The following is a 24,349-nucleotide window of genomic DNA, read 5'->3' as shown; positions in this document are numbered from 1 at the left end:
CGGCCCCGCCCCCCCTGCGCGCGCGCGCGGCCGGCGATGGGCGCCGCGGGCCCCGCGTGCGCGGCGCGCGAGCCGCTGCCGCGCGAGCCGGCGCTGCGCTCGGTGCTGCGGCACGTGCGGCTGGAGAACCTGGCGGCGGGAATGAGCGGCGGCGTGCTGGCCACCCTGGCGCTGCACCCGCTGGACCTCGTCAAGATCCGCTTCGCAGGTGAGGCCGGACCGCCCGCCCGCCCGCCGCCGTCCCGCGCTCAGGGCGCGCCGACGTGCCCGAGCTCGCCGAGCCCGGGCTCCCTGCCCAAAGCCCGCTCTCCCTGCCCCTGCTCCCTGCCCAAAGCCCGCTCTCCCTGCCCCGGCTCCTTGCCCAAAGCCCGCACCGCTCTGCCCCAGCTCCCTGCCCCGAGCCCGCTCTCCCTGTCCCGGCTCCCTGCCCCAATCCCGCTCTCCCTGCCCCTGCTCCCTGCCCCGAGCCCGCTCTCCCTGCCCCGAGCCCGCTCTCCCTGCCCCGAGCCCGCTCTCCCTGCCCCGAGCCCGCTCTCCCTGCCCCGATCCCGCTCTCCCTGCCCCAATCCCGCTCTCCCTGCCCCTGCTCCCTGCCCCGATCCCGCTCTCCCTGCCCCGATCCCGCTCTCCCTGCCCCAATCCCGCTCTCCCTGCCCCTGCTCCCTGCCCCGGTCCCGCTCTCCCTGCCCCAGTCCCGCTCTCCCTGCCCCGGTCCCGCTCTCCCTGCTCCAGTCCCTCTCTCCCTGCCCCAATCCCGCTCTCCCTGCCCCAGTCCCGCTCTCCCTGCCCCAATCCCGCTCTCCCTGCCCCGAGCCCCCGCCGCTCTGCCCGCCCCCGGGCTGCAGCCCCACGGCTGGGCATGAACCGCCGTAAGCCGAAAGGGACTTAGGTCTCCCGTTCCCTTCCCCGCTATCCCAAAGCGGCTCCTGGTCACTTGTAGGGACTGTCAGGTGTGCGGGCAGGCCGGAGCGCTGCCAGCCGCTTCCCCCGCTGTTCCCCGGTGACCGCCGGTGCCGAGGCAGCGCAGCCTGCCCCTTTCAGCAGGCGGGCTGCCCAAACCCACGTTCAAAGTTCACCTCTATGCCAAAGGTTTTCAACACTCCGAGCGTAGCGGTGGTTGTGGAATAACCCTGGTTGTTAGCAGTAGTGGTGTTGTTTTGCAGAAAACTCTGTAACTGGTTTGTTTTTTCGCAGAGAAACATGGCAACTTCTCTTGACTTTTCTGCTGATTTGAGGAACTTGTCCATATCATATTTTCTTTCAGAGAGGTTGAAACATTTTCCTGTATCTTTGGGTTGTTGTCTTAAATAGACACATGGATGTTTTAAGATCTCAAAACCAAACTATCACAGAGACATTTTCTGAAATTCAAAACGTTGTGCGTCCTAGTTGGGCACCTCCTGGGCTGCGTAATGAAAAGCACAGCCAGCAGAAGGGCTCTTTCCTCTCTGTTTTCCATTTGTGAGACTACATCAGAAGTACTGTGTTTTCTCTGGGGCTCTCCAGGACAAGGAAGGAAGACAATGACACACTGGTGTGACTGCAGTGGAAACCACCAAACTGGTGAAGGGGCTGGAGCACATGGCATAGAACAGGCTGACAGAACAGCATCCCTTTGGCTCAGGAAGGAAGGGCTGAGGGGAGCTAAAATTGCAGTCTATGACAATGTTATTGGAAGACACAGAGAAGTTAAAGCCAGATTCTTGGAGATAGTAGGCTGAAAAGGAGCAGGCACAAGCGTGAACATGGAAAGTTCCAGTTATTTTACTGTGAAAATGGTTAAATACTGGAAAAGGTTACCCAGACAGGCTGTAATCTCTTCAGCCTTTGAAACATTCAGGAGTCAACTGGTCGTGTCCCTAAGTAACCAGGTCTAATTAGATCTGGTTTGAGTACAGGTTTGGATTAGGTGGCTTTTGGAGGTCACATACTTTCTCATGCTTCTTTGGGCTGAAAGTATCAATTCCTATGTTTTGTCTTCAACCAGGGAGCAGGAGCTGGTATCAGAAATTAATTCTGTGAAGATCCTTTGCAGCATCATTGACAGAAAGACTTGCATTCATATCTCTGATTTCCGATGTTGTTTAATATTTTTATAAACTTAATCTGGTGTCTGCATGGTAAAAAATTTCACAAATGTCTGTGGGAAAGGTCTAGCAACACTTATTCAGGGTGGAGAAAAGAGGTGTTTGTATTCTAGTTTTGAGTGTTGTCAAGGTGTTGAGACGTTGTCACACTGTGCTCAGTGTCTTTAATGCTGAAGTCTGTCACAGTGTGTATGGGACACAGAGTTCAAGGGGAATTAATAATAAGTGTGGCACCAAACAGAAAATGCCTGTTTACCAGGATTAATTTTGATGGGCCCACAAAAACTACATTTGTAAAACTTTGAGATCAGTTTTCAGTACAGCTGCAGTCTAGTCATATGTCTGTAGGAAGGATGAAGCTGCTGCTCTGTTGGCAGCACAGAGTCATCTAGCTCAGAAGAGAGCTAAGGATTTCACCCCCTCCTCAGATAAGATCTGCTTAGATCAGTTTGTTCAGTCTTGTATAATGGAGTTTTGAGTAACTCCAAAGATGCTCTTCAGACAATTTGTTCAAGTATTTGGCCATTCTGCTGGATAAAATGTTCTGGTCAAAATTCCCTGTATTTCAGCTTGTGTCTGTTACCTTTTGTGTTCTCACCATGGACTGCATCACATATCTCATCAGTAATCAACTTACTCCTTTGTTGTTATGGTAGGAGCAATAGTAGTTACCACTCCAAGTTTTGTGGGCATCCATGTTCTACATGATCTGTCAGACAAAAACTTGTGCGTTTTCTATGATTTTGAAGTGGTATTTTCTGAACATTTGGACAGCCGGCTGTTAGCTTATTAGGTGGGAGAAGGAACTTTTGAGTATTCTGGTAAAAAAATTACTTGGGAATCAGTAAGACATGACCCATTGCTTTATAGAGCATTTTGAAGAGAAAATTTGAATTTAAGGGTTGTTACTTAGGACTTGTCTAAACAGCTTAGAGAAGCATGTCAAGGATGCTATCCATATCACTCAAAATATGCAAAATCACCGGAGTGCTAAAAAGAAGAGACAGAAAACTTCAGATCTGCTGCTCATCAAAAATATACTAAAGTGCATTTGTTTAGCTTTGTCAGATTAATAGGAACTTTCCTCTTACTGAGCTAAATAGTTTCTTTTTTATTTCTTTTTCCCGCTTTTTCCCCTAAGTTCTTGAATTCTAAGCTTATAAAGCTGTAAAGCCCAACTCTTGCATACTTGTGAAATAACACTTGTGTAATACAGTTGATCAGTTACATTTCATGTTCATTTATTGCTTGCTTTAGAGGCTGTGGACTCCTGTGTTGGCTTGGAGGCAGTTGAACTTTATGCTTCCCGAAATGTTTTCCAATATAATTTCTTTCTTTCGTAGTAAGCGATGGGTTGGAGCTGAGGCCAAAGTACAATGGAATTCTTCACTGTATGAGCACAGTCTGGAAGCATGAAGGGCTTCGAGGCTTGTACCAAGGGGTGACTCCAAACATGGTGGGAGCAGGGGCCTCCTGGGGACTTTACTTCTTCTTGTAAGTAGAACTGTAAAATGTGTCACTGCCTGCACAATGTAGTGTTCAGATATACATTGCAGCTTCTTTGTGGGGTATAAAAATGTGCTAAGGGACTTACAAACTTGTAATTCTGTTAGCTAGTCCAGGTTTGTTAACTTTTGTTATGGTTTGCCATTTTAGAATTTAAGCAGTTTGAGTCAGAGGCCTGTTCCTTTGTCAGGTACAGTGCATTCTCTTGATGCTGTGAAAATACTAAGGAATTTGAGAGGTGGTGATACTATTCATACAGAATTCTCTAAAAGTGCCAATACACTGTTCTTAAAACCTCATGAAAAACAAGGACTTAAATTGATTTCTTAAAAATTAAAGAGCGTGAAGTTTTCTACTGAAACTAAATGCTTGATTGTTTTTAATCATTTTAGTGACAGTTTTTTCATTGTTTTTGTCAGTTGATGGGCTTTGCTTTTAAAGACCATTTTTTAATATTCTACTACTCTGTTACTGCTTACCCCTATTAATTGAAACATTTTAGGGACTAGTTAGCTGGTATGCCTATGCAAAGCTCACTTATCAGTTGTCTAGACTGTTATTGTTGTACTTCAGTCCTTAAGCTTTGCTATAGACTGCTATTGACACTTCATCTTCTGTTGACAATTCCTTAATTCACAAAGATTGTAAACTGGATCAAAAGAAGAGTGCTCAGTGTATTTCTGAGCTCGAAGGTAGATACCTAGCACTGTGGGTCCCAATAAACTTATTTTAGAGTTAATTCTGGATATCTGGCAATTTTCAAGATGCAGTCCCATTGATATTGTCAGTTTAATTATACAAATTAAATATATATTTCCATGGTTCACTTTAAAGAGCTAACTGCTCAGAGACAATTAATTGATTAAATAACAGTAGTTTGGATGCCTTTTCTTCAAAGGCTGTGTACCACCATGATTTTAAGCCAGGTACATCATTCTGGATTGGGTTTTTTTGTGATGTAGGTCTGTTTTCACCTTCACTAAACTATGATGTACATTTTCCAGTTACAATGCCATCAAAGCTTACAAGAAGGAGGGGAAGATGGAAAGTCTCAGTGCGAGCGAACACCTGGTGTCAGCTGCAGAGGCTGGTGAGGTTAAATGCAAAAATTAATGTTCACTTGTAGCCTTTCCCTATGCTGCTACCTGCCTTTCTGTGTCAGTGCAGCTTTTTCTTTTACAGGTGGCAAGTGTAAGTGTTCCAGCCCAGATGCAATAGTTTGTTGTCTGTAAATAAAACAAAGATGTCTAGGACAAATAGGTGGGTCACTGTGGTCCTTCAGTTTTGTGCAGAATTTATAGTTATGTCTTTTGTCCTGGTTTTCATTTTGTGTAAGTACTTTCCATATTTAGTACTGTATTGGGTCCCAAAGTGTAATTATAGAAATCTGCTGCTATCAGATTGTTAACTTCTTAAATGTTTACACTTGGACCTGGAAAGGAGGTGGCCTATTGAATCATGGAATGGTTTGGGTTGGAAGGGTTCTTAAAAATAATCTAGTTCCATCCCCCTGTCTTTGGCTGGGACACCTCCCACTAGACCAGGTTGCTCAAAGCCCCATCCAGCCTGGCCTTGAACACTCCCAGAGGTGGAGTATGCACAGCTTCTCTGGGCAGCCAGTTCCAGTGCCTCACCACTGTCACAGTAAAGAATTTCTGTCTCACACTTAATCTAAACCTGCTCTCTTTCATTTTGAATATTGCCCCTTGTCCTGTTGCTGCATGCTGTACAGGCAATTTGGAAGAGTTCATTAGGATTTTGAAGCATTCATTTAATGTTGAAATATAGGGCATATTGTTTGACATAAATACAGTAATGGATTCTGCTACAATGGTATTTTCAATAACCTATAAAGCTATAACAGGTTCTTGCTATTAACCTGTCAAAATTATTAAGCAAATTTCACATCAGTGAGGTGTCCATTAAATTTTGAATTATTGAATACTGAAGAATAACTCAGATAATCAGTGGTGCATTAAGAAATTACATTTACTGTCTACTTCAGATTCTACTACTAACTGGAAAGGTGAAACAAAAAAGGGGCTGTACTAGGAATATGCAAAAATACATGTGCCCTGCAAAAGTACCACAGCAGGAGTGAATTGGACTTGACCATGAGCTTTGAAGGGAGAGAGAAGGAGCAGTGGAGGGCATAAACTTCACCTGTTTTGAACAATATGAATACTCTGTACCAGTACTTTTTCTGGTAGGAAAAGTAGTTTTGTCATTGTAGAAGCCTGTGTTATGTTGGACTGAACAAACTGGACAGTCTGTGGAGTTGGCATAGCAATGAGTGTAACTTCTGTGTGTCCTCAGGAGCCATGACCCTCTGCATCACAAACCCAATATGGGTAACCAAGACTCGACTTGTGCTGCAGTATAACGCTGGCGTGGATCCATCCAAGCGGCAGTACAGAGGAATGTTTGATGCTCTTATAAAGATATACAAGACAGAGGGCATACGTGGCTTATATAAGGTAATTATATTTCACAAAAATTCCATGATTGCCTGGCACCACCCAGTAGCATGGTGAGACTTCTATATATTTGTCTACAGAAAAAAAAATTGTAATAGCTCGCTTTCATTCTGTCAGTCTTTCTTTCCCACTGAAGAACTGCAGCAAAAAGGCTTAGTCAGAAGAAAAACCATTATATTGGTGATAAACTGCTCTGTAATTTTTTTGAATCTTCCTATAATTAGAATTTGGATAAGCAGGACAGCAACAATGTAACCTATGTAGTTACTTCCTTGCATTTTATCCCTTATCTCTGTCTATCTAACCTCTTCTGGAAGATAACATGACTAAAGTTACGTGCTAATTTTTACTTCTATAATGAATATAAACTATAATGGATAGTTTCACAATTGCTTACTTGCCCTCTGGTTTTTGATGTCTGTAATCTGTCAGCTCTAGATACAGACTTCTAAATATGGCCTGCATATATGTGGGTTTTTTTGCTCCCTTTAATTTAGGGAAACAGATGGCAACAAGATTTGGACTTTTTGCCTCCTCCTCCCTTCAGGTCATGACATCAAGATGCATTCATCAGTGCCTGGAAGTTGTGAAGAAACTTATTTTAGTTCAGGTTGGCTCTTCTCCTGCAAGTAATGCTGCAGAATCATAGAATCACAGGATGGCTTGGGTTGGAAGGGATCTTAAAGATATTCTTGTTCCAACACCCCTGTGATGGGCAAGTGTACCTTCCACTAGCCCAGGCTGCTCAGAGCCCATCCAGCCTGGCCTTGAGCACTGCCAGGGACAGGGAACAAGACCACTTTCTCTGAGAAATTATCCTGATTACTGAACATTAGCTTATTTTATTTTCGGTGAAAAATGCGATCTTTCCTATTCTGTAAGACTTGTGTGCTTCATGGCAATGAATGCCAAATTCTAACACCAGGAACAAGGCACCTTACTTATTCCTAAATTGAAATTGTCAGGATTTCTGGTTTGCCTGTCTGGATGTCTGCTCTGTTCCATGTAGATAAGTTCTGATTTCTTAGATCTGTTAGGTTTTAAGATATCCTTCCCTCTTCTTTTCAGATTATTCGTGCGTGTAGCATGTGTCGCCTTTGGCACTAGACACTTCTTTGTAGTGTTAATCTGCAAGTGTGGGACTAAAGCAGCTACTTCCTTTGAAAGAGCAAATTACTTGCTTAAATCTGCAAAGAAGGTGACCTAAATAGGTCCTAAGTGACCTACATAAGTATGCACACTGAGCAACTTCCATTTGACGTCAGGACTCTCTCAACCTTGTCTATACTGGGGGAAAAGGCACCTCTTCAGATGGCTCTTTGACTTGTACATGTTTTAGCCTTCCTCCATTTCACTGTTTGGAGAAGCTTTTCTTTTTCTTGCTCTGCTTGAAATTGTAGAGCTAAAGCTTTGTTTTTGCCCTGAGTCAGGAGTTGCAATACACACAATTGTCTTCTTTTTCCTCATAATCTTCATTGCAGATAGCATTTCTTATAGCAAATAAGGAGATCTCAGTACCACCCTATAGTAAATGAAGGGATCTCAAATAGAGCAACTGTCTCAAGATAGAATGGGAAATAAAATCTGGAAGGAGTTTATGTTTGAGATTTGTCTTCTAAAGAATGGTATTTCTGACCAAGCAGTTTGATGTGGTTCTTTATTGCATAGATGCTGTTACTGATCTGAGCAAATCCTTTCAGTCCTTTGAGGGACAAACTGGTACTGTCAGGCTACATCAATCTTTCTAGCAGGGATCAAAGCTGTCTTTATTAGCTCTGCTGGGTATTGATTGTTCATCAAATATAGTTTGCCTGAATCTGGGTTTCTCAGTAAGTTGTTCCTCTTGAACTTGGCCTGGTTTTGAAAAGGCAGGAGGAGTCTCCTTTGCTCATTATCCCCAGTACTCATCCAGTCAGTGATCCACACCCTCCATCCACTGAGCTTTGTCTTTTGGTCGCCTGACTGGGGACAGAGCTGCTCTGCTGCACACCAGGCTGAATTTTAAAACAGGTTGGGGTTATGTGCTTTGGGTACACCCATGGATCTGCTGGAGATTTGAGCTGTAAAAATTGCTTTGCCATTAATGGATGTCATGCAACCATCTTCATGTTATGAGTGCTGTGTTGTTCTTTTCAAGCATAAGGTAGGAGTGCCCAAACATGGTAAAATAGTTGTAAGATTGTAGGGTTGGTGCTTTTTAGGAAAACATAAAATATCTCTGAGCTGTTGAGAAACTGTTAGATGTATAGTCTAGAGAGACTGACTGCTGAGACACCAGTCAGGAATGCAACCAACATCCTTCATGGCCTCCATATTTCTGTATGTGCATTTTTTACTCTCCTTTGTTGATGATATAGAAGCAGCAGTTGGAAATAGTGCAATGCTTAATAAAATGCTTAATAAAAGAGCAAAATACACAGAAAATTTAAGGAGATTAAAGTAAAATCCAGGTTCATCAAGACTGAGAATAATAATGTAGCATGCTGACAACAACAACAGTCATAACAGTAATGTGTGCTCGTTACCAGGTGAAATATATTTGGACACTTCTGTGTGGGCATTTCACTTTTGGTAGGCAAGATTCTGTGCTCTGAGGATAAAGTACTTTTCCTGGTCCCTCAATGGCTAAGGCACTTAGCTCTCTTTATTTTGCAATGATTTTGCTTCTGTTATTTTTCTTCTTGTAAATATGAAACTTGTAAGCTTTCTATATCTTTGTTCTTGTACATAGCAAAATCCATTGAGACTTGGCCATTTTGATTTTCACTTAAGTTGCAGGTTCTACACAGAGACATAAGCAAAAGTGGCTTTCATGTAAAAGATGGTAACATTTTTCACCATGAAGGAATGAAGATGATCATGGCAATTTCAGTGTCTTGTCTGCACAAGGTGTCAGAGCAGGGCACTGAGATGCTGCAGGTCTTGGACACACTGAGAGCCCAAATGAAGGCAGCACTGGAGATTACCAGGGGTATTTGCTGCATTCTTTTGAAACAGACAGCAGAGGCTGTTCTGGCCTGAGTGCTGTCAGACACTTCAGGCAGTGATGTGAGTACCACATCACCAGATGAACATTGTTCCCTTCTTTACTAAGCACAGGTTTTCCAGTGTGTACATTTGCCTGTGTTTCTTTTTATTGTGATAGCTAGCCTTTGAAACACCATCAGGACAGTTTCTCCTTGTCATGGATTTTCAGCACTTAAAACACTTTAAGCCAACTTCAAAATATTTCTTTATTCCCACTGTCTGCTGCTCAGAATTATAAGCCATTTAAATTTCTAATTATAGAATATAAACATAGAACTATAATTAATTCTGTCTATTGTTCTAATCCTCTGAAAGAGAATTCAGGCAGGACTTCTTTGAGGAACCATTCATCTTGTTATGCCTTAAAGGCAAAAATCGTCTAAAGATATAATTCAAATATTAAAGTAAAAAAATAACAAGAAATAAATGAAGTTATTACAAAATTTCTCTTTACAGTCATATTGTGGATAAAAATAAATATTCTGTCAAATTTTGTGGCAAGAAAGAATTTTGAATTAAATTATTCTAAGAATAAGAAAATATAATATGTTTCCAAAACTTCCCTGGCCAAGATATTTCAGTGCTGTGAAGAAATCAGTTTTGCTTTGAACATTTTTCCATAAGAATACATTGTTTTCTATGATCAATAAAAGCCTGGGTCAGCTCCTATTTTACTGAGGCACATTGGCTGACAGTTGCCTCACTCCCTTCTTGCATTTTTTAGTATTGGCCCAAGATTAAAGGTCCCTCGGTCTTTGGAAGCTCAGCACAGGACCTTAAGCATGCTGGTTTTTGTGTATGAAGTACTACCAGTGGATGCTTTAGGACTCAAGGGTGCAAGTTATCCAAATCTTCTGGCTTAAGTTTAAGAGTTTAGCTCTCTTTAAGGTTGTTTAACATTCTTCTTTTGTTGGCAGGGAAAGTATTACCTCATTTTTCTATGATATAAATACATTGTTCTAATTCTTTCCAAGTGGAGAACAATTACTTCCACTGTCTTTTAGTTGTTTTACTGATTAATCACTGGGAAATGTTTGTGAAGATTTTCCCTGCTATCACTGTACATAAGTTTCATAATGGGTTTTGGTTGGTTTCTTTTGCTGACCCAGATTTTTTTTTTTTTACATTTTTGCCCAATTTTTTTTCCGCTCCTGTTTTTATATTGCTTTTATTTTTTTGTCTGAGGCAGGATTTCTGAAAACCAAAGTTGTCTTTTTCCCTCTGTTGGGGCCCTTTGGCTTCAAACTTCACTTTGTGCTTACAGCTGACAAAACAGAGATATGTGGTTTAATTCCACTTGTTCTCATTTGGGGAAGGTTTTTTTTCTGGGACTTTCATTAGCCCTTAATGCATTTCATCAGTTTGTGGTCACTGATGGTGAGTTCATGACCATTATTTCTTACTGTGAGAAGAAATTTATCTTCATGTGTTAAAGAAATTCTAAAAAATCATTTCCTGAATGACTGAAAAACTTTAGAAATCTATATGTAGCATTTGGAAAGCTGATCCCTGAAGTGGTATTTTGTGTATTACCCATGGAATTTTTATGCCTGCTGTAGTTTTAGTTGTTGGGGGTTTTCTGCAATTTAGGAGTTTTATTATTTTGTCTTGTCAACACCAATTCAGTGGACTCCTTCAGAGATCTATTCTCCTTTTCACCTTCTCCAGGCTTTTAATCATATTCTGATAAGTCTTCAACATTTTGGGCTTCCCTTTTAGTGTAACACAGTTTGGCATCTGAGCACATTTTTAAATTCCTTTTTCTTGCCTGAATGGATCATAGGAAATAAAACTTGTTTTGTTTTGGTGTTGTTTTCTTTTTTTTTTTAACTTTGGTTCTCTGAGTGCTTTTAACCACATTTTGTTCACTTATAATTGTACCCCAACAGTTTGCAGCAAGCTTTTGAGTCCCTTTCTGTCCAAGATGATATATCCTCCATTTATTTGTGGTTTTCAATGTAAAGGATCAACTCTTCAAAAAGAATTAGTGCTTTTCAGAGCCCCTACAGCTGGCAGCTCATTTTAATGGAGCTAGTCCTGCTCCTGGGGGATCTCCTGTCTCTCTTTCTTGTGGAGACAGTTCAGACAGTACCTGTTCTCCCCCTTCATTTCAACTTTTTTGAACCTAAAGGTTGATGTGTATTTTCACGTGTTTGTGTAAGAAATACAGTGCTGGAGCAGCTCACTCTCATCTGCCACAGGGACATGGTATGGTGGTGGACCTGGCAGTGTCAGGTTTATGGTTAGGTTTGATAATCCTAAAGATGTTTTCCAACTCAAATGATTCTATGATACTATATAGACACAAACATTTTTAGTATAGAAATATATATATCTCATAGACACACATTTTTGTAGAGACAAACATGCAAGCACATGCATATCTATTTCCTGGGCTCAATCACAATAATGTTTTGTACCTCTGCTCCTGGTGGCTCTTCTCTGAGTTGCCAGCATCTGTTGCCAGTCTCAGGTGGGAGCCAGACCCCTCAGTGCCAGTCTCTGGAAGTGTGCACTGAGCAGCACATTTGCAAGACCACAGTTTGATTTGTGACCTCGCAATCCTAATCTGTGTTACCAGCTTGTGCTCTGTGAGGTGGAGTCCCTGGGCCACTTGTTTTATCTCTGTGACTCAGTGGGTGACTTTAGGCTGTGTGTCAAAAAGTAGCATTTATTTATCAAGTGTTGGTGTGATGCCTGCCTTAAGGATACCTGAGTCAGACTGCAGCTGCTGTGCAGCACAGTCTGTACATTAAGGGAGGACAAATGTAGGGGTGTGAGCTGTGCTCTCAAGTTGTTTAGGTTTTGTGCATTACCCTTTAACCATATTATACCCTTTTTTAGGGATTTGTGCCTGGCCTGTTTGGAACATCACACGGAGCACTTCAGTTCATGGCCTACGAGGATTTGAAAGAGAGATACAACAAGTATAGAAACAGAGTATCAGATACAAAATTGGTAGGATGCTTGAGAATAAAATTATGTTGTGGCATGTAAATAAATACAAGTGGATTCCATTTATCAGGTTATACAGCAGCCAAATGTACAAAGTATTGGTACATTAATTGAGTGCAGAATATATAGAAGGAGATAATACTTTCTCACTTTTTAGGAACAAGCAACTGGTTTTCACTGGTTTTGAAAACCAACTTCTTATTTTGCCAAGTGTTTTGAGGATTTTAGAGGATGGAATGAGGGTTTTTCCTTATTTTGTGGAGCCAGAGGGGGTGGTATTAAACCCTGGAAAACTGTTCGGGTGCAAGTTGGGCAAAGGTAGCTACTTTTGGAAGAAGTGTTTCTCTTGATGGGAATGAGAAGGCACAACACATGTTTTACAGTCCATTACTTGTAGCACTGCATGTAGTAAGCACTGACATTTCTCTTAATGTGTTGTATTATAAGAGGGAAAAATCTAGAGTGTTGTTTGGTTGTACATTTAAAAATCAAATAAGATTTTAGGTATTTAAACCATACCTAAGGCAAGCCTGACCATTTTTGTTGCTTTTAGAACACTGTGGAATACATAATGATGGCAGCTGTATCCAAAATATTTGCTGTGGTAGCAACATATCCCTATCAGGTTGTGCGAGCTCGTCTTCAAGACCAGCATAACACATATTCCGGGGTGTTGGACGTGATCCGCAGGACGTGGAGGTAGGTGTGCAAAATTAAAGGCCTCCATGTTGGAAACTGAGTTTTACAGAATCAGAGCTACCTTTACTGGCTTCTGTGCTGACTTGCAGAACCAGCACAGTTCAGAGCAAACAAAGTGTTAGTTGTACAAAGTCATGCTGTGCAAGATGCCACCAAGAGCAGTAAGCCAAGGAGAAAGGAGGAGATGGGAGAGAGTCAATGCCCCCTGCAGATTTCTGCTGTTTGTTCTGTCTCCCTTCTCTCTTCTCCAGCAAATTTCACAGGCTAAAAAATAACATTGTCATGGCTGGTTTGGGACACTAAATGAAGTCTCACTTGAACTGCTTTGGGTTATCACATAGGACAGGAGCATTGCGCTGCTGGGAGTTGTGGCTAATCCAAATTCCTGGCAAGGTGAGGTGAGCTAGCCAGAGCTGCTTATACTGATGTCCCCGGGTTACCCTGGGGCCTGACTGCACTGGTAGTCTGGTCCCAGCTTCCTGTAGGACCTTGAGAGACCTGTGACCTCACACCTATTCATATCTTCCCACAAACCTTCCTGAGCTCTTCCTGAGCTGCACAGTGCAGGGGAGTTTTCACCCAGCCCTGTGTGGTTACTAGGGGTGGCCACCTCTCCATGTGCATCCGTGGCTTTGGGCAGTGCTTCTGGCTTGGCCCACATTGCTGGAGAGCTGGGAATGGGCTCCTGGGCTGTGAAGAGGGGCCAGCTCAGTAGGTGACTGAGGCTCTGTTGTTCCAGGAGCACCCCTGGTTCAGAGGCTGTGCAACCATTTTGACTGGAGGCAATTCAGAGCCAAAGTAGCTGATGTGTCAGTGCTGAGCCCTTCAGTGCTGCAGGCTACAGGAAGGCTTCTGGTTCTGGTGGAGTGGAGTGCAGCCATTCTGGAGCCACTGCTGAGCTCATGATGAAACAAATGGGACTTAGGGAGGGTTGTGTAAACCACACCCAAACATTTCTCAGGATCTCTGTTTTCTCATCCTTCAAGGTGTCCTATGCCTGTGAGGCCTGCACCTAAAGAGCTGGGATTTAATGTCTCTAAAACTTTTTAACAGCCCTAGCATGACACACTGATTCAAATTGGGTGCAATTAGATTCTCATTTATTGGCCAGAAAAATCAAAATTCTGGAAGGGGTGCTTAAATTCTCAAAAAATGAATGCTGGCTTTTCTTAGTTGTTTAGCCAGTTTTTGTAGCATGAAGAAAGATGGTAAATTGCCTTACTTGGACAATACCCACAAAAAACACTCAAATCCTAGGCTAAATAACTGATCTACATAATGCTATTATATGTTCAGAAGAAAAAAATAATGTGTTAATACTTGGTGCACTTTAAACACTGTCTGAAATTGTTATTTCTAAGCTGAAGTACACCTCTCAATGGGAGTGTGAGAAATAAAATGCAGGGCTTTGTTTTATGTCTGATTTTTTTCTATTAAAAGACATTAATTAAAACCTTTTTTTTTGTTTGTTTTTAAAGGAAAGAAGGTGTTCATGGATTTTACAAAGGAATTATACCTAATGTAATCAGAGTGACTCCTGCCTGCTGTATTACCTTTGTAGTTTATGAAAATGTGTCTGGCTTTTTACTTGGTTTTAGGAAAGAAAATAATTAAAGGTATGAACTTGAAAATAATTAAATGTATGATTCCTAGGAAGGAATCTATCCTTTATTTTTTATATTTATGATCTGGGAGAAATTTAGTTCAGCAGTCTTCATTGACACTGTGACTTGATCTGTTATTTTGAGGAAAGAATGTAGAGACAATAAACCCTGCCAACATCTCTCCTGCTGAATGCTCCTGCGTTGCTGCCTTCCTCTCTGAGTCAGCTGTGCCTGCTTGAGGCAGATGTCTGCAACTGTGAAATAAGAGTGCTGTGACTGGGTGAAGGCAGCTGCACAGCAATCCATTCATCCTGGCCTGCCTGGAATAACCCACTAAGCAGTTTCAACAAGTCTCAAGATAACAGTTGGTGAGATTCTGCTCCTGCACAAGTGGAAAACTTCATATGAAAACAGCCTTGGGGCCTGTCAAAACTTTCACAGATCTCTGAGTCTCATTAAAACAAGGAATGTCATCTGAATCCACCTCTGTGTTATTCATCAGATTTTAGGATATGGAATGCTCCAGACTCCATTGTTCATCCAACACAAAAATCCTGCCTCAGTGGGGTGCAGTTTGGAAACTGAAATTGTTTTTTTAAAACAGCTGTCCGTTCTTGGGTTTGAATAATTTCAAGTCTGGGGAAGCTCAGTTCTTGTCTCATACCAGGCCAGAGTTGCACTGTGGTTTTTGACTTGGGTTTAGCAGCAGACTGATGTGCTAAAAGTGCATGCATTGCTGGCCACTTAATTCATTTTCTCTCTTTCATTCTCTCTCCATCTCCCTTTGTGCCAGAGTCTGTCTCCATTAATGATACAGCTGACCAAATATTACTAACAAAATGAATATTTGAAAGTGGGCTTACATTTTAAAGATGAGGATTTTTTTCTAGTAATCCCATAGTGGTGCAGCGTTCAAGCCAGTGTAGTAACCAATAGGACCACATTTACTTTCAGTTATATTCTCTGGAAAAAAAAAGTGTTTCTAGTCTAAAACAATCCTGTGCACAGGACTTTCTTTAAAAAAAAAAACAGAACAATCTGTTAATGTCTTCTGATTTGGTTTAAGGAAAAGGTTGTTAATATATTGATTGCTAATTTACTGATAAATTAAATTCCCTTCTCAGTAAATTTGTATAATAATAATGATGAGTTTTTTCCACACCAATAATTGCCATCAAGGATATGCACTTTTTAGAGTTCTGAGTTTGGTGGGTTTGGGTTTTTTACTTCTTTAAGAAAAGACTTTACTGACCCTAACATCTGCCTCTTGCTGTTGGTAAGAAGATATTAGGTATCTAGTATATATAATTTAACTAGGAAATAAGTTAGCAAAGGCTATCCAACAGTTAGGGAGAAATCATCAGTTTCCTAGGGAGCAGAATAATCACTTTGAGAAGTTTCCTGTTTACCAGACTAACCTAAAGCAGAAAGAACCATTTTTAATAAATATTTAACAGAGTAGGGGCTTAGTTTAAATTGTAACCTAAAAACTGGAAAGCTATTTTGGATCTTCTTTCTTGGATCCACTTGCTTGTTTTTGTAGCTACTGTTGCCACATACCACATTTTGTGTATAACTAAATTTATTAATAATTTACACTTTGTCTTCCACAATCCCATCTCCTCTACTGATAGAGTTGATAATCTCATTGGAAAGAATAATCTCATCTGGGGCCAGCATGGCTGGCTTTGGTTTTTATTACGGAAGGTTCTGTGTGTATTTAGCTGAAGATAAATTTACTGGAAGTTTACCATGTAAATAATGTAGATCCAAACCAGCAGCCTCTGCCTTTGGAGGGTGCTTACTGGGCTTTGTGTGTTTTGTGGTACACAGAATGAATTTAATGGAACACTGAGTTCACTCTACCACCCAGGGTCCAAAATATATTGTGAAGACATATGAAAACATCATAAAAGAGAAAAAGCTGTGCATGTACCACCCTGGGTTAGTGTTCTCTGGGTCCAGAACAGCTTCCTGTGCTTCAGGATAACTGCAAGGGCAGGCTGTGAGCATGTGCACAATCACTCCCTGTGTGTGTGTTAGCTGACGTGCTGTAAGTTCACACCACAGCTCAGCTCATAGTAACTTGTTTGTGTTCAGGTACCTTAAAACCATCGTCCAAGCCAGTGAAAACATTGCAGTTCTGCAGAGACAAAACACCAGCTGTGTAACTTGCTGGCTTGCAGCAAATCTCCCACACCATCTTGCAGTTGGGCAAGCCCAAGTGCTCCCCTCACTGCAGGTGTCCTCCCCTGGTATCTGCAACAACAGCTACAGGCAAGAGCTATCCATGTGAGAGGTGCCTGGGGAAATCTTACAGCTTGTTCAGAAAAGAAAATTAGATTTAATTATAAATAGCTGAAATAAATTCATTATCTCAGATTTAATGGGGTTTTTTTCCTTTTAATTTCTAGGAAGAGTGGAGATTTTTGCATGTTGTACATGCTTTTCATGAGTTCTTTATTTCATTAATGTAAAATTGGTTTTGTAATACAAACATGACTGTTGTTTCTCTTTAGAATGTGTGCAGTTTTAAAAAATATTTGAGTATGTCACTTGCAACCTTTGGAAGAAAATATTTAAAACACTGAAGCTTGTGGTCTGTTGGCATGATCAGTGTTGTCACCTGACAAACAGCTGTGACATCATTGTTTCACTTTACAAGGTCAATTTTGGAAAGCCTAGGCATTTCAACCTGTCTTATGTCTGTATCTTCTAAACTGCTTAATATATCTAGCTTTTAACCAATACCAAAGTGATTCTGTATAACTGAAAGGCTAAATCCAGGAGAATTATTTTATTGGAGCAATGAAATTAAGTGTTGTAACTGTAAAATTATTTAGTGTCTGCATCTCTAGTAGTGGAGACCAGTCATAGATATTAGTCTGAAATCCAGCCTATTGAGAAGCAAGAGAGGGAAGAAGAGCTCTGACAGTCTGGTTTTGCTCAGTTGTTCATGATGAGATATTTAACACTTACCTTGTTGTCTAGGTCACAGTTAAGTCACCAGGAGTTCCTTGAGACAAGACTGTAACAGCAGAGCATCGTATTCTGCAGTCAAGTGTACAGGAGTGCATTTAATCTTTGTTTTCTGAAGGCTAAAGCCTGATTTTACTTTCTTAGAACTTTATCTGTAAAGCCTTCTAAAAAAATCGTGTATCATAACACCATGTAAATACCTTAAAACAGATTAATGTTCAATAAAATAACCTGGCTTTCTTTTTTGTAAAAGGTCTTATTTATTTGATACAAAAAGTTATGGTTAATTCTAAAAACAGTGGTGGTATTACATCAAAAAAGAAATTAAAATGTTAATGAACTTGGTTTTGATATTTGTATTCTAAAATGATTATTATAAAAACCCTCTGCCATGTGCAGAACAAGACAAAGGCTATAGATGCAAGGCTTTGGTGCCTTTCAGTCCAGTACTTGCATCCAGCTCTATTGAAATAAATTGTGAAAAAAAATAGTACAAAATTTTAAAAAAAGGTATTATAAAAAGGGAGGGAGGTCATTTTGGCAGTTCTTCAATGATGATTCGGGAGACTGAATTCCATCCAGTAGAAGCATCTCCCCGTGGATAATCTGAGCACGTCCCAACCCAGATGGCAATATCCACCAAGCCAGCATTGATCCCTTCACACAGACCTTCCACTGGTTAAAGACAAAATTCAGGTTACCTCAGCAGACACAATCCCTTTGTACTTCACAAATGAAGGTGGACTCAAGTACTTAAGAACGGCAGCTTGCTGCAAGCTTGTGCTATTTAGTTAAATGTAAAAAGTTCTTAGAATTTTAAAACAATTTCAGAAATAAAAACTATTATGTGGAAGTGTGGCAACATCAGTAATAGCCATGCAGTGCCTCTGTCTGTGCTGCTGATTGACACTCATTGCAGTACCTGAAGCAGATCACCAGCCACATGATGCCAAAATGGGAGGTATACTGCTGCTTTAAATACCCAAATTTACACACTGGGAGCCGGAATATGGCTTCATACCCTTGCAGACACCTTCCTAGCAGTGATGGGGGCACAGCCATGCCTGGTTTACAGCTCGGCTCTGTAAAGGTGATTGCCACCCTGTAAGCTTTTCCACACTTTTCCACACTGCTTCTGCATGCAGTTGCCCTCCTGATACCCCTCTGGCACCACTGGATGGAGGGGGGGTAATGAAGACGAGTCACCTCTACCCCTATGCTGAAAAAATCCTATTACAGCTCTAGACATTAGGTTTCATGTAATCATGCAGTACAGGGAGGAAAATGGAGAAAGGACACAGACTTTACATTCCTTTTTCTTAGTATCACTAAGTGGATGAACTCACTAATTTGCCTCTGCTAAGCAAATGAGTAATTGCTCCCAGATATTTCACTTTGGAGGCACTTTTGCGCCCCACCTGAAATCAGAGTAGAAATTGCAGGAGGAAAGTCTCATTTTTGCACAGATAATGTGCAAATACCAGTATTTTAAGCCAGGATGACACTGTCTACTTGGCAGTAAGGCTGCTTCTCCACAGGTAAATACATCACAGAATGTAATCGTGTTGTGGCAAAGATCAGTAGACCTGCCTGGACAGAAATCTCTTCCATTTCTAAAACTCAGGATATAAGTACCACGAAAAGTACCAGAGCAAGAAAGTACCACTTAATAAATAATTATAATACTGTTACTTATCAATAGCCCACTCTGAGACAGCAGAGTAAGAGAACAAGCGAGGTGGTCATTCTGTGTTTGCTGCTGCTGCCTTCTGCTCCATCTCCGCTCTCCCGGCATACATACCTGAGGAAGTTCTGTGTATGTTAATAGTAGAATTCAGCTCTGGGCTTCCTTGATCTAGGTATATTATGGCTTCAATCGGCAGGGGGCCAGCGCACTCTGCCCCGTTGAAGGTGAAGTACCAGCGCTGGCAGCAGGCGCTCCTGCACTTGAGCCGCAGGGAGCCGCTGAAGAGCACGCGGAGCGCGCTGTTGGAGCGCATCTTGGTGAACGTGCATTCCTGACAGAGACAAAGGTGCTTCGGTACAAACCTCTGGGCTTGAGCCCGTTCTTTTTCTATAGGTTTATATTTAGGACACCGATTTAGGAATATATTTATTTCAAAATGTTTTGGCTATTCTCTTTAGGCCCCTCTGAGGGGAAAAAATAATTACAGCCTGGGAAATGCCTTGTGGTGCAAAGATGCAAATCAGAGCAGCACCACATAGATGGTAAAGGAGAAACGGATTATGGAAATTCTTAACTTTATTGAGATAACACCTGCTGTTAAATTGGTAGCCTAGTTACCTTCTGGGATTTATGTAAAGGGATATGAGCTCTCTGAAAGCTGCACTCAAGCCACAGAATCACGCAATTATAAGGAATGGAAGGGACCTCTGAAGATCATCTAGTCCAACTCCCAAAGGTCCTTGCACGACCAGACAACTCAGTTTCTGTCTCTGCTAACAGAAATCCTAGACTTAACGATTATCACAAGACTTCTGAGCAGTTTATACCCAATAAAAGCTACAGAACTGAAAAATAAATACTTTCAGGTTTTTAAGTGATTGTTAACCCGTCTTCAAAATGCTTGATATCATGGGAAAAAAAAAAAGAAATGAAAGGGGGAAAAAAAAAAGCTAGGGACAGTTGTGCAAGTACAAGGCAGGCAGTAAGAAAAGTCTACTGAAAAAGTTGATTCTCCCCCTAGCCACAGCACAGCAGTTAAACCGCTATAATCATTCTGGGCTTTGCTTCATAGCTGGGATTGAGCAGGGATTTTTCTAAAAGTTTTACACCCAGGGCTGCAGTGTAGGACAGACTGTTTTTGTCAGTCTGGGTGACACTGGCAATTCTGCTCCTGAGCAATGCTGATCCTTTGCAGTAGCATCCTGCAACTGCGTTTCAGTGAATAACCACTATGAAGCAAGAGTTATAAAGATGAGTACAATTAACAGATTAAAGATGTTCATCCCTTTTTAGGATTGAAATGGTGAAAACCTTGCCCTGTTTTGGGCAAGCTAGAGGTACTTTTTTGGTACTGTGACTTTCAGCCTTACAGTTACAGATGTGGTCTACTGAACGTACTCTTACACCAGTTACAAAATTCTTCCGAAACCCTGTTCCAGGAATGAAACAGGCACATAGCTGACACACAGCTGAGAGCAACCCAAAGTAGCTAATCCTTTGAGAAGTTCACCCTTGCATGCAGAAAAAGGCCCCAGCAGGAGCTCTGTGGGGCTGGTGCTGCCCAGCCCCCAGAGCAGCCCTAAGCCCGCCGTGTTGGTGCAGCCCTCGGTGCAGAGCCAGCTTACCGCGATCTTGCCCAGGTCGATGCCGTAATTCAGCGCGCTCCACGAGCACTGCTTGAAGTTGGGTGTCCAGGACTCCTCGATGCTCTCACGCATGCACTCGCCCTTCTCCCCTTTCAGCCCGTCCCGTCCCGGGATCCCAGGTGTCCCAGGGATCCCGTTGGCTCCTGGGTTTCCATCCCGTCCAGGAACGCCACTGGGGCCTTGTAAGCACATGCCATTGTACTGGAAGACAGAACAGACCTTGCTGCTTCCACCCCTCAACTCCTAGGCTAACCAAACACAAGTGAATAACAAAACACAAACTCCCTCCCGTGCCACAATGGGCTGCTTCTGCATCTCAGAGAAAATGGTTCCACAGAAGGAAAGGAAGAATAAGTTTTCAAAGTTTTTCTGCTGCTGCAATGCCAGCAGAATTTGCAGTAAAACAAGAGACCTTTTTTTAATGAAAAGATACATAATCCTAGCATTAAAATTTTACCTAGTCCAAGAGTTAAAATCTATTGGAAAACCTCACAAGAGTCAAAACATTTCAATATAGAAAAACAGAAGTCACATGTTAATTGTTACTTTCTCCTAACCCACCATGACTTGTATAACCCTCTATGCTAATACGTGTTCAGTATTATTTTTCCTTTTTTTTTTTTTTTAAAGAAGGTTTTCCATTTCTTAGAGAGCAAAGGTTAATGCCACTTTTCTTTTATCACTGCTCCTCTGGTGAGGAGGTGACAACCACATTGTGATAATGAAGCCCCACAATTCAGATTCCAGTATGCACATAAATGGATGGTGATATGGATGTGGGAAGCTGCACCCTGGAATAAAGCTGAACAGGAATCCTGTTTATAACAGTGGGAAGGCACACGTGGGAGGAGGAAGGCACACTAACATCCTTCCTAACATCCCAGTACTAGGAAAGGTCAAATGTTGCTCTCCCAAACTCCATGTTAACACACATTGACTTCTCACCTTCTGAGACTTGGGGCTGCCCACCTTGGAGAGCAGGTTTGTGAAGCCCAGAGCTCCCTCCCCCAGCAGCCTGAGTGCTGGGATGTGGGAGGAGCACTGGGCATGGGAATGCTGAGCAGAAACCTCCAGGGGCTGGCCATGGCTTTTTCTTCATGTGCTCTGTCCTATCTGGTGACTCACTGCTTCCTCCAGTCTTCATCCCAAATCCTCACAGATAGCTGTATTCTGCTCTTCCACTTTCTCACATTTTTTGTCTTCATCTAGTTTAAACCACCTAATCCCCATCTGTTTCAAAAATAAACATTGCTGCAGCTGTTCCCCCTCATGCCAGCCATGCCCCTGTCTGCACTGCAGGAGCTGTAAATGACAGCCCCTGCCCTCTTTCCTTTGTCAGACTGGTGAATTCTTCACTGAGGCTGTGCCTTTTCACAGGCTCTGGTGCAAAAACCAGCAGAGCCATCACAGGCTTGGCTGGATCCACACCAAAAGTAAAATCAGTGACTGTATGGAGAGGTCTGGTAAGAAGTCAGATGAGGGTTTGACTAATGGTTGCTAGCTTTCCCTTACTACCTTCACAAAGAAAACCCTGCTGGCTAAAGGCAGTGGAAATGTTGGAATATTTTCATTAAGAAAACCATGTTTTAGAAAAGTTAGCTTTTCTAAGAAAGAGAGAAGGCTGGTTGGCAAAGCACACACTAAGCCAAGAGAACAATGCAAGGACATTTCTATTTCACACAGCAACAGCTATCTGGTTTTGCTGTTGCTTTTCCACTGGACTCTGTTTGTAATGATGGCTGTCTCTGTCCTTCGCATGTGGTTACTCACCACAGAAATCCTGCATGTGGGAATAGGCGAGAGCTGGGGCAGGCCAAAGCTCTGGCCCATTGCCCCCCATCCCCAGAGACATCAAGAGGGGCTGTCCTGCCTTCACACAGGAGCTGCCACCCACAGCCAGACAGGGAGAGCACCTCAGCCACAGCACATCCCAAAAAATAAATGGGAGCACGAGTCACCTGGGCTTCGGGCTCCACTCCAACTAAAACGGTCTGTCTTGCCAAGTCAAGTCTTTTTCATGTTTTCTTAAGCTGGAAATGCATAAAACATACTTTAAACAGCCACTGAAGGCAGGATCCCCCCTCGGTCCTGCCTCCACTCTGCCCTGGCAGGGCTTCTGCTGAAGCAGTCTGTACAGCTGGGCTGTGCATGAGTCAGCTGCCATTGATTTACCCACACTTTGCTGCTCACTCTGCTGCACCCAAAAAGCACCAAGCAGTTTCAAAGAAATGAGGGACCCTGAAACGCTGCTCAGAAAATGTTAGCTCATCCATGTGTACAGACTCCTGATTCTCAATGCAATTCATTTTCCACAATAAAAGTGAAAACTCAATGAAGTAGTGTGAAAGGGAAAGGAGCTTTGCTAGCAGTGGTGCTTCCAGCACATCACTTTAGAGGATCTCTCTGGAGATCATGGAAGAAATGGTCATACCACTGATTCACTGATTTTCTACAGAAGGTGAACAGCAGTCCAGCAACTCACAGAAATAACTTCACATCTGCTTTCCACATTCCAAGGACTGGAAAATTTCTCTCCTGTCATCTATCCCCGAGATGGGATAGTCCCAATGCATTCAGGTTTCTAGTAGGGATGGAATTGCAAACAATGGTGCGCAGTCCCTGCCGCCAAAGGAGATCATGCATTCATGCCACTCCAAGGAAAAGTGTGCTCGGTAAGCATGCAGACAGTTTTCAGAGCATGCAATTAGTTTTTCCCATTACTATTTATCCACTAGCATTTCAGGAGCTAAACAGCAGTTAAGTGCTTATGCTGGAAGGAGCTAAGCAGCATTTACTACTGTGTTGGAAGGGCTGCAGGATTCCGGCGCTGCCCCACCGTGTCCCCCCGGCTGCCCCGCGGTGTCCCCATGGCTGTCCCGCCGTGTCCCCCCGGCTGTCTCACCGTGTCCCCCCGGCTGTCCCGCCGTGTCCCCCCGGCTCCGGGCACGGCGGGCAGCGCGGGCTCCGCCGCCATCCCCAGCCCCGGCCCCATGGGAAACCACTCAAACACTCCGGGCCGCCGAAACCCTGCAGCTTGTGCCATAGCCCGTCCAGCGCCTTCCCCGCATTTCCCTGATTCAGCACAACAAGGGCGTCATTAACCCAGCCGAGAGATGCCCAGCGGCGCGGGACCCCGCCTGGAGCGGCCGCCAGGTTTTTCGAAAGCCTCGGATCCATCGCTTTTGTAACATCTCTGCAATAACAAAGCGGCTGCGTGGCTCCCCCAGCCACCCCCGCCCGCCCCGCTGCCGGCCCCGGCCCGCCGCCCTCACCACGTCCACCACCTCCCGCTGGCGGAGCGCCTTCTGCTTCCCCTTGGGGCTCTCGGAGCCGCCGTGCGGCGGGGCCGCCGCCAGCAGCAGCGCCAGCAGCAGCAGCAGCAGCGGGGCCGGGGCGCGGGGCATCGTGAGGGGCGGGATGCGCCGGGGCCGGCGGCAGCAGCAGGCCGGGTCCCGGCTGCCGGCTCCGGGCGGCAGCGCGGCGATAAATGAGCCTTTCAGAGCGCGCAGCCCCAGCTCCCTCCCCGGGGAGGCCGGGAATTTCCATCCTGTAACCGAGCGAGACGGCCAGGCAGAGCCACCCCCCTCAGCCATTGGCACGGGCCGGGGGCTCCCGCCCCCTCGGGCCGGCCCCGCCGAGCTGTCCCCGGGCCAGGCCGGAGCCCCCGGCCGGGCCCAGCCGA

At 43.5% G+C, this 24,349-nt stretch overlaps 2 protein-coding genes across 5 annotated transcripts; one reads left to right on the top strand and one right to left on the bottom strand.

Moving 5' to 3' along the window:
* Positions 1–13: 13 nt before the first annotated feature.
* On the top strand, positions 14–17,586 carry SLC25A32 (solute carrier family 25 member 32). Of its 3 annotated transcripts, none has more exons than XM_064393766.1 (8): positions 14–208; positions 3,431–3,581; positions 4,598–4,683; positions 5,910–6,070; positions 11,942–12,055; positions 12,606–12,751; positions 14,230–14,367; positions 14,505–17,586. In XM_064393766.1, the coding sequence occupies exons 1-7, from the start codon at positions 37–39 to the stop codon at positions 14,363–14,365; spliced, it is 966 nt and encodes a 321-aa protein (XP_064249836.1). In that variant the 5' UTR covers positions 14–36; the 3' UTR covers positions 14,366–14,367; positions 14,505–17,586. The 3 variants fall into 3 exon arrangements, with proteins under 3 accessions (XP_064249836.1, XP_064249847.1, XP_064249826.1); XM_064393777.1 differs by having other exon boundaries at positions 14,500–17,586; XM_064393756.1 differs by having other exon boundaries at positions 14,230–17,586.
* CTHRC1 (collagen triple helix repeat containing 1) lies at positions 17,571–24,260 on the bottom strand. Of its 2 annotated transcripts, none has more exons than XM_064393781.1 (4): positions 23,940–24,260; positions 20,647–20,868; positions 19,136–19,352; positions 17,571–18,009 (listed from the first exon to the last, which is right to left on the bottom strand). In XM_064393781.1, exons 1-4 carry the CDS (start codon positions 24,258–24,260, stop codon positions 17,867–17,869), a joined length of 903 nt encoding a protein of 300 aa, XP_064249851.1. In that variant the 3' UTR covers positions 17,571–17,866. The 2 variants fall into 2 exon arrangements, with proteins under 2 accessions (XP_064249851.1, XP_064249861.1); XM_064393791.1 differs by having other exon boundaries at positions 23,952–24,260.
* Between the last annotated feature and the right edge of the window lie 89 nt (positions 24,261–24,349).

The sequence above is a fragment of the Passer domesticus genome, chromosome 1, assembly GCF_036417665.1.
Source record: "Passer domesticus isolate bPasDom1 chromosome 1, bPasDom1.hap1, whole genome shotgun sequence".
NCBI lineage: Eukaryota > Metazoa > Chordata > Aves > Passeriformes > Passeridae > Passer > Passer domesticus.
Note: the sequence above shows the minus strand (reverse complement) of the source record. Positions and strands in the feature narration are given on the sequence as shown.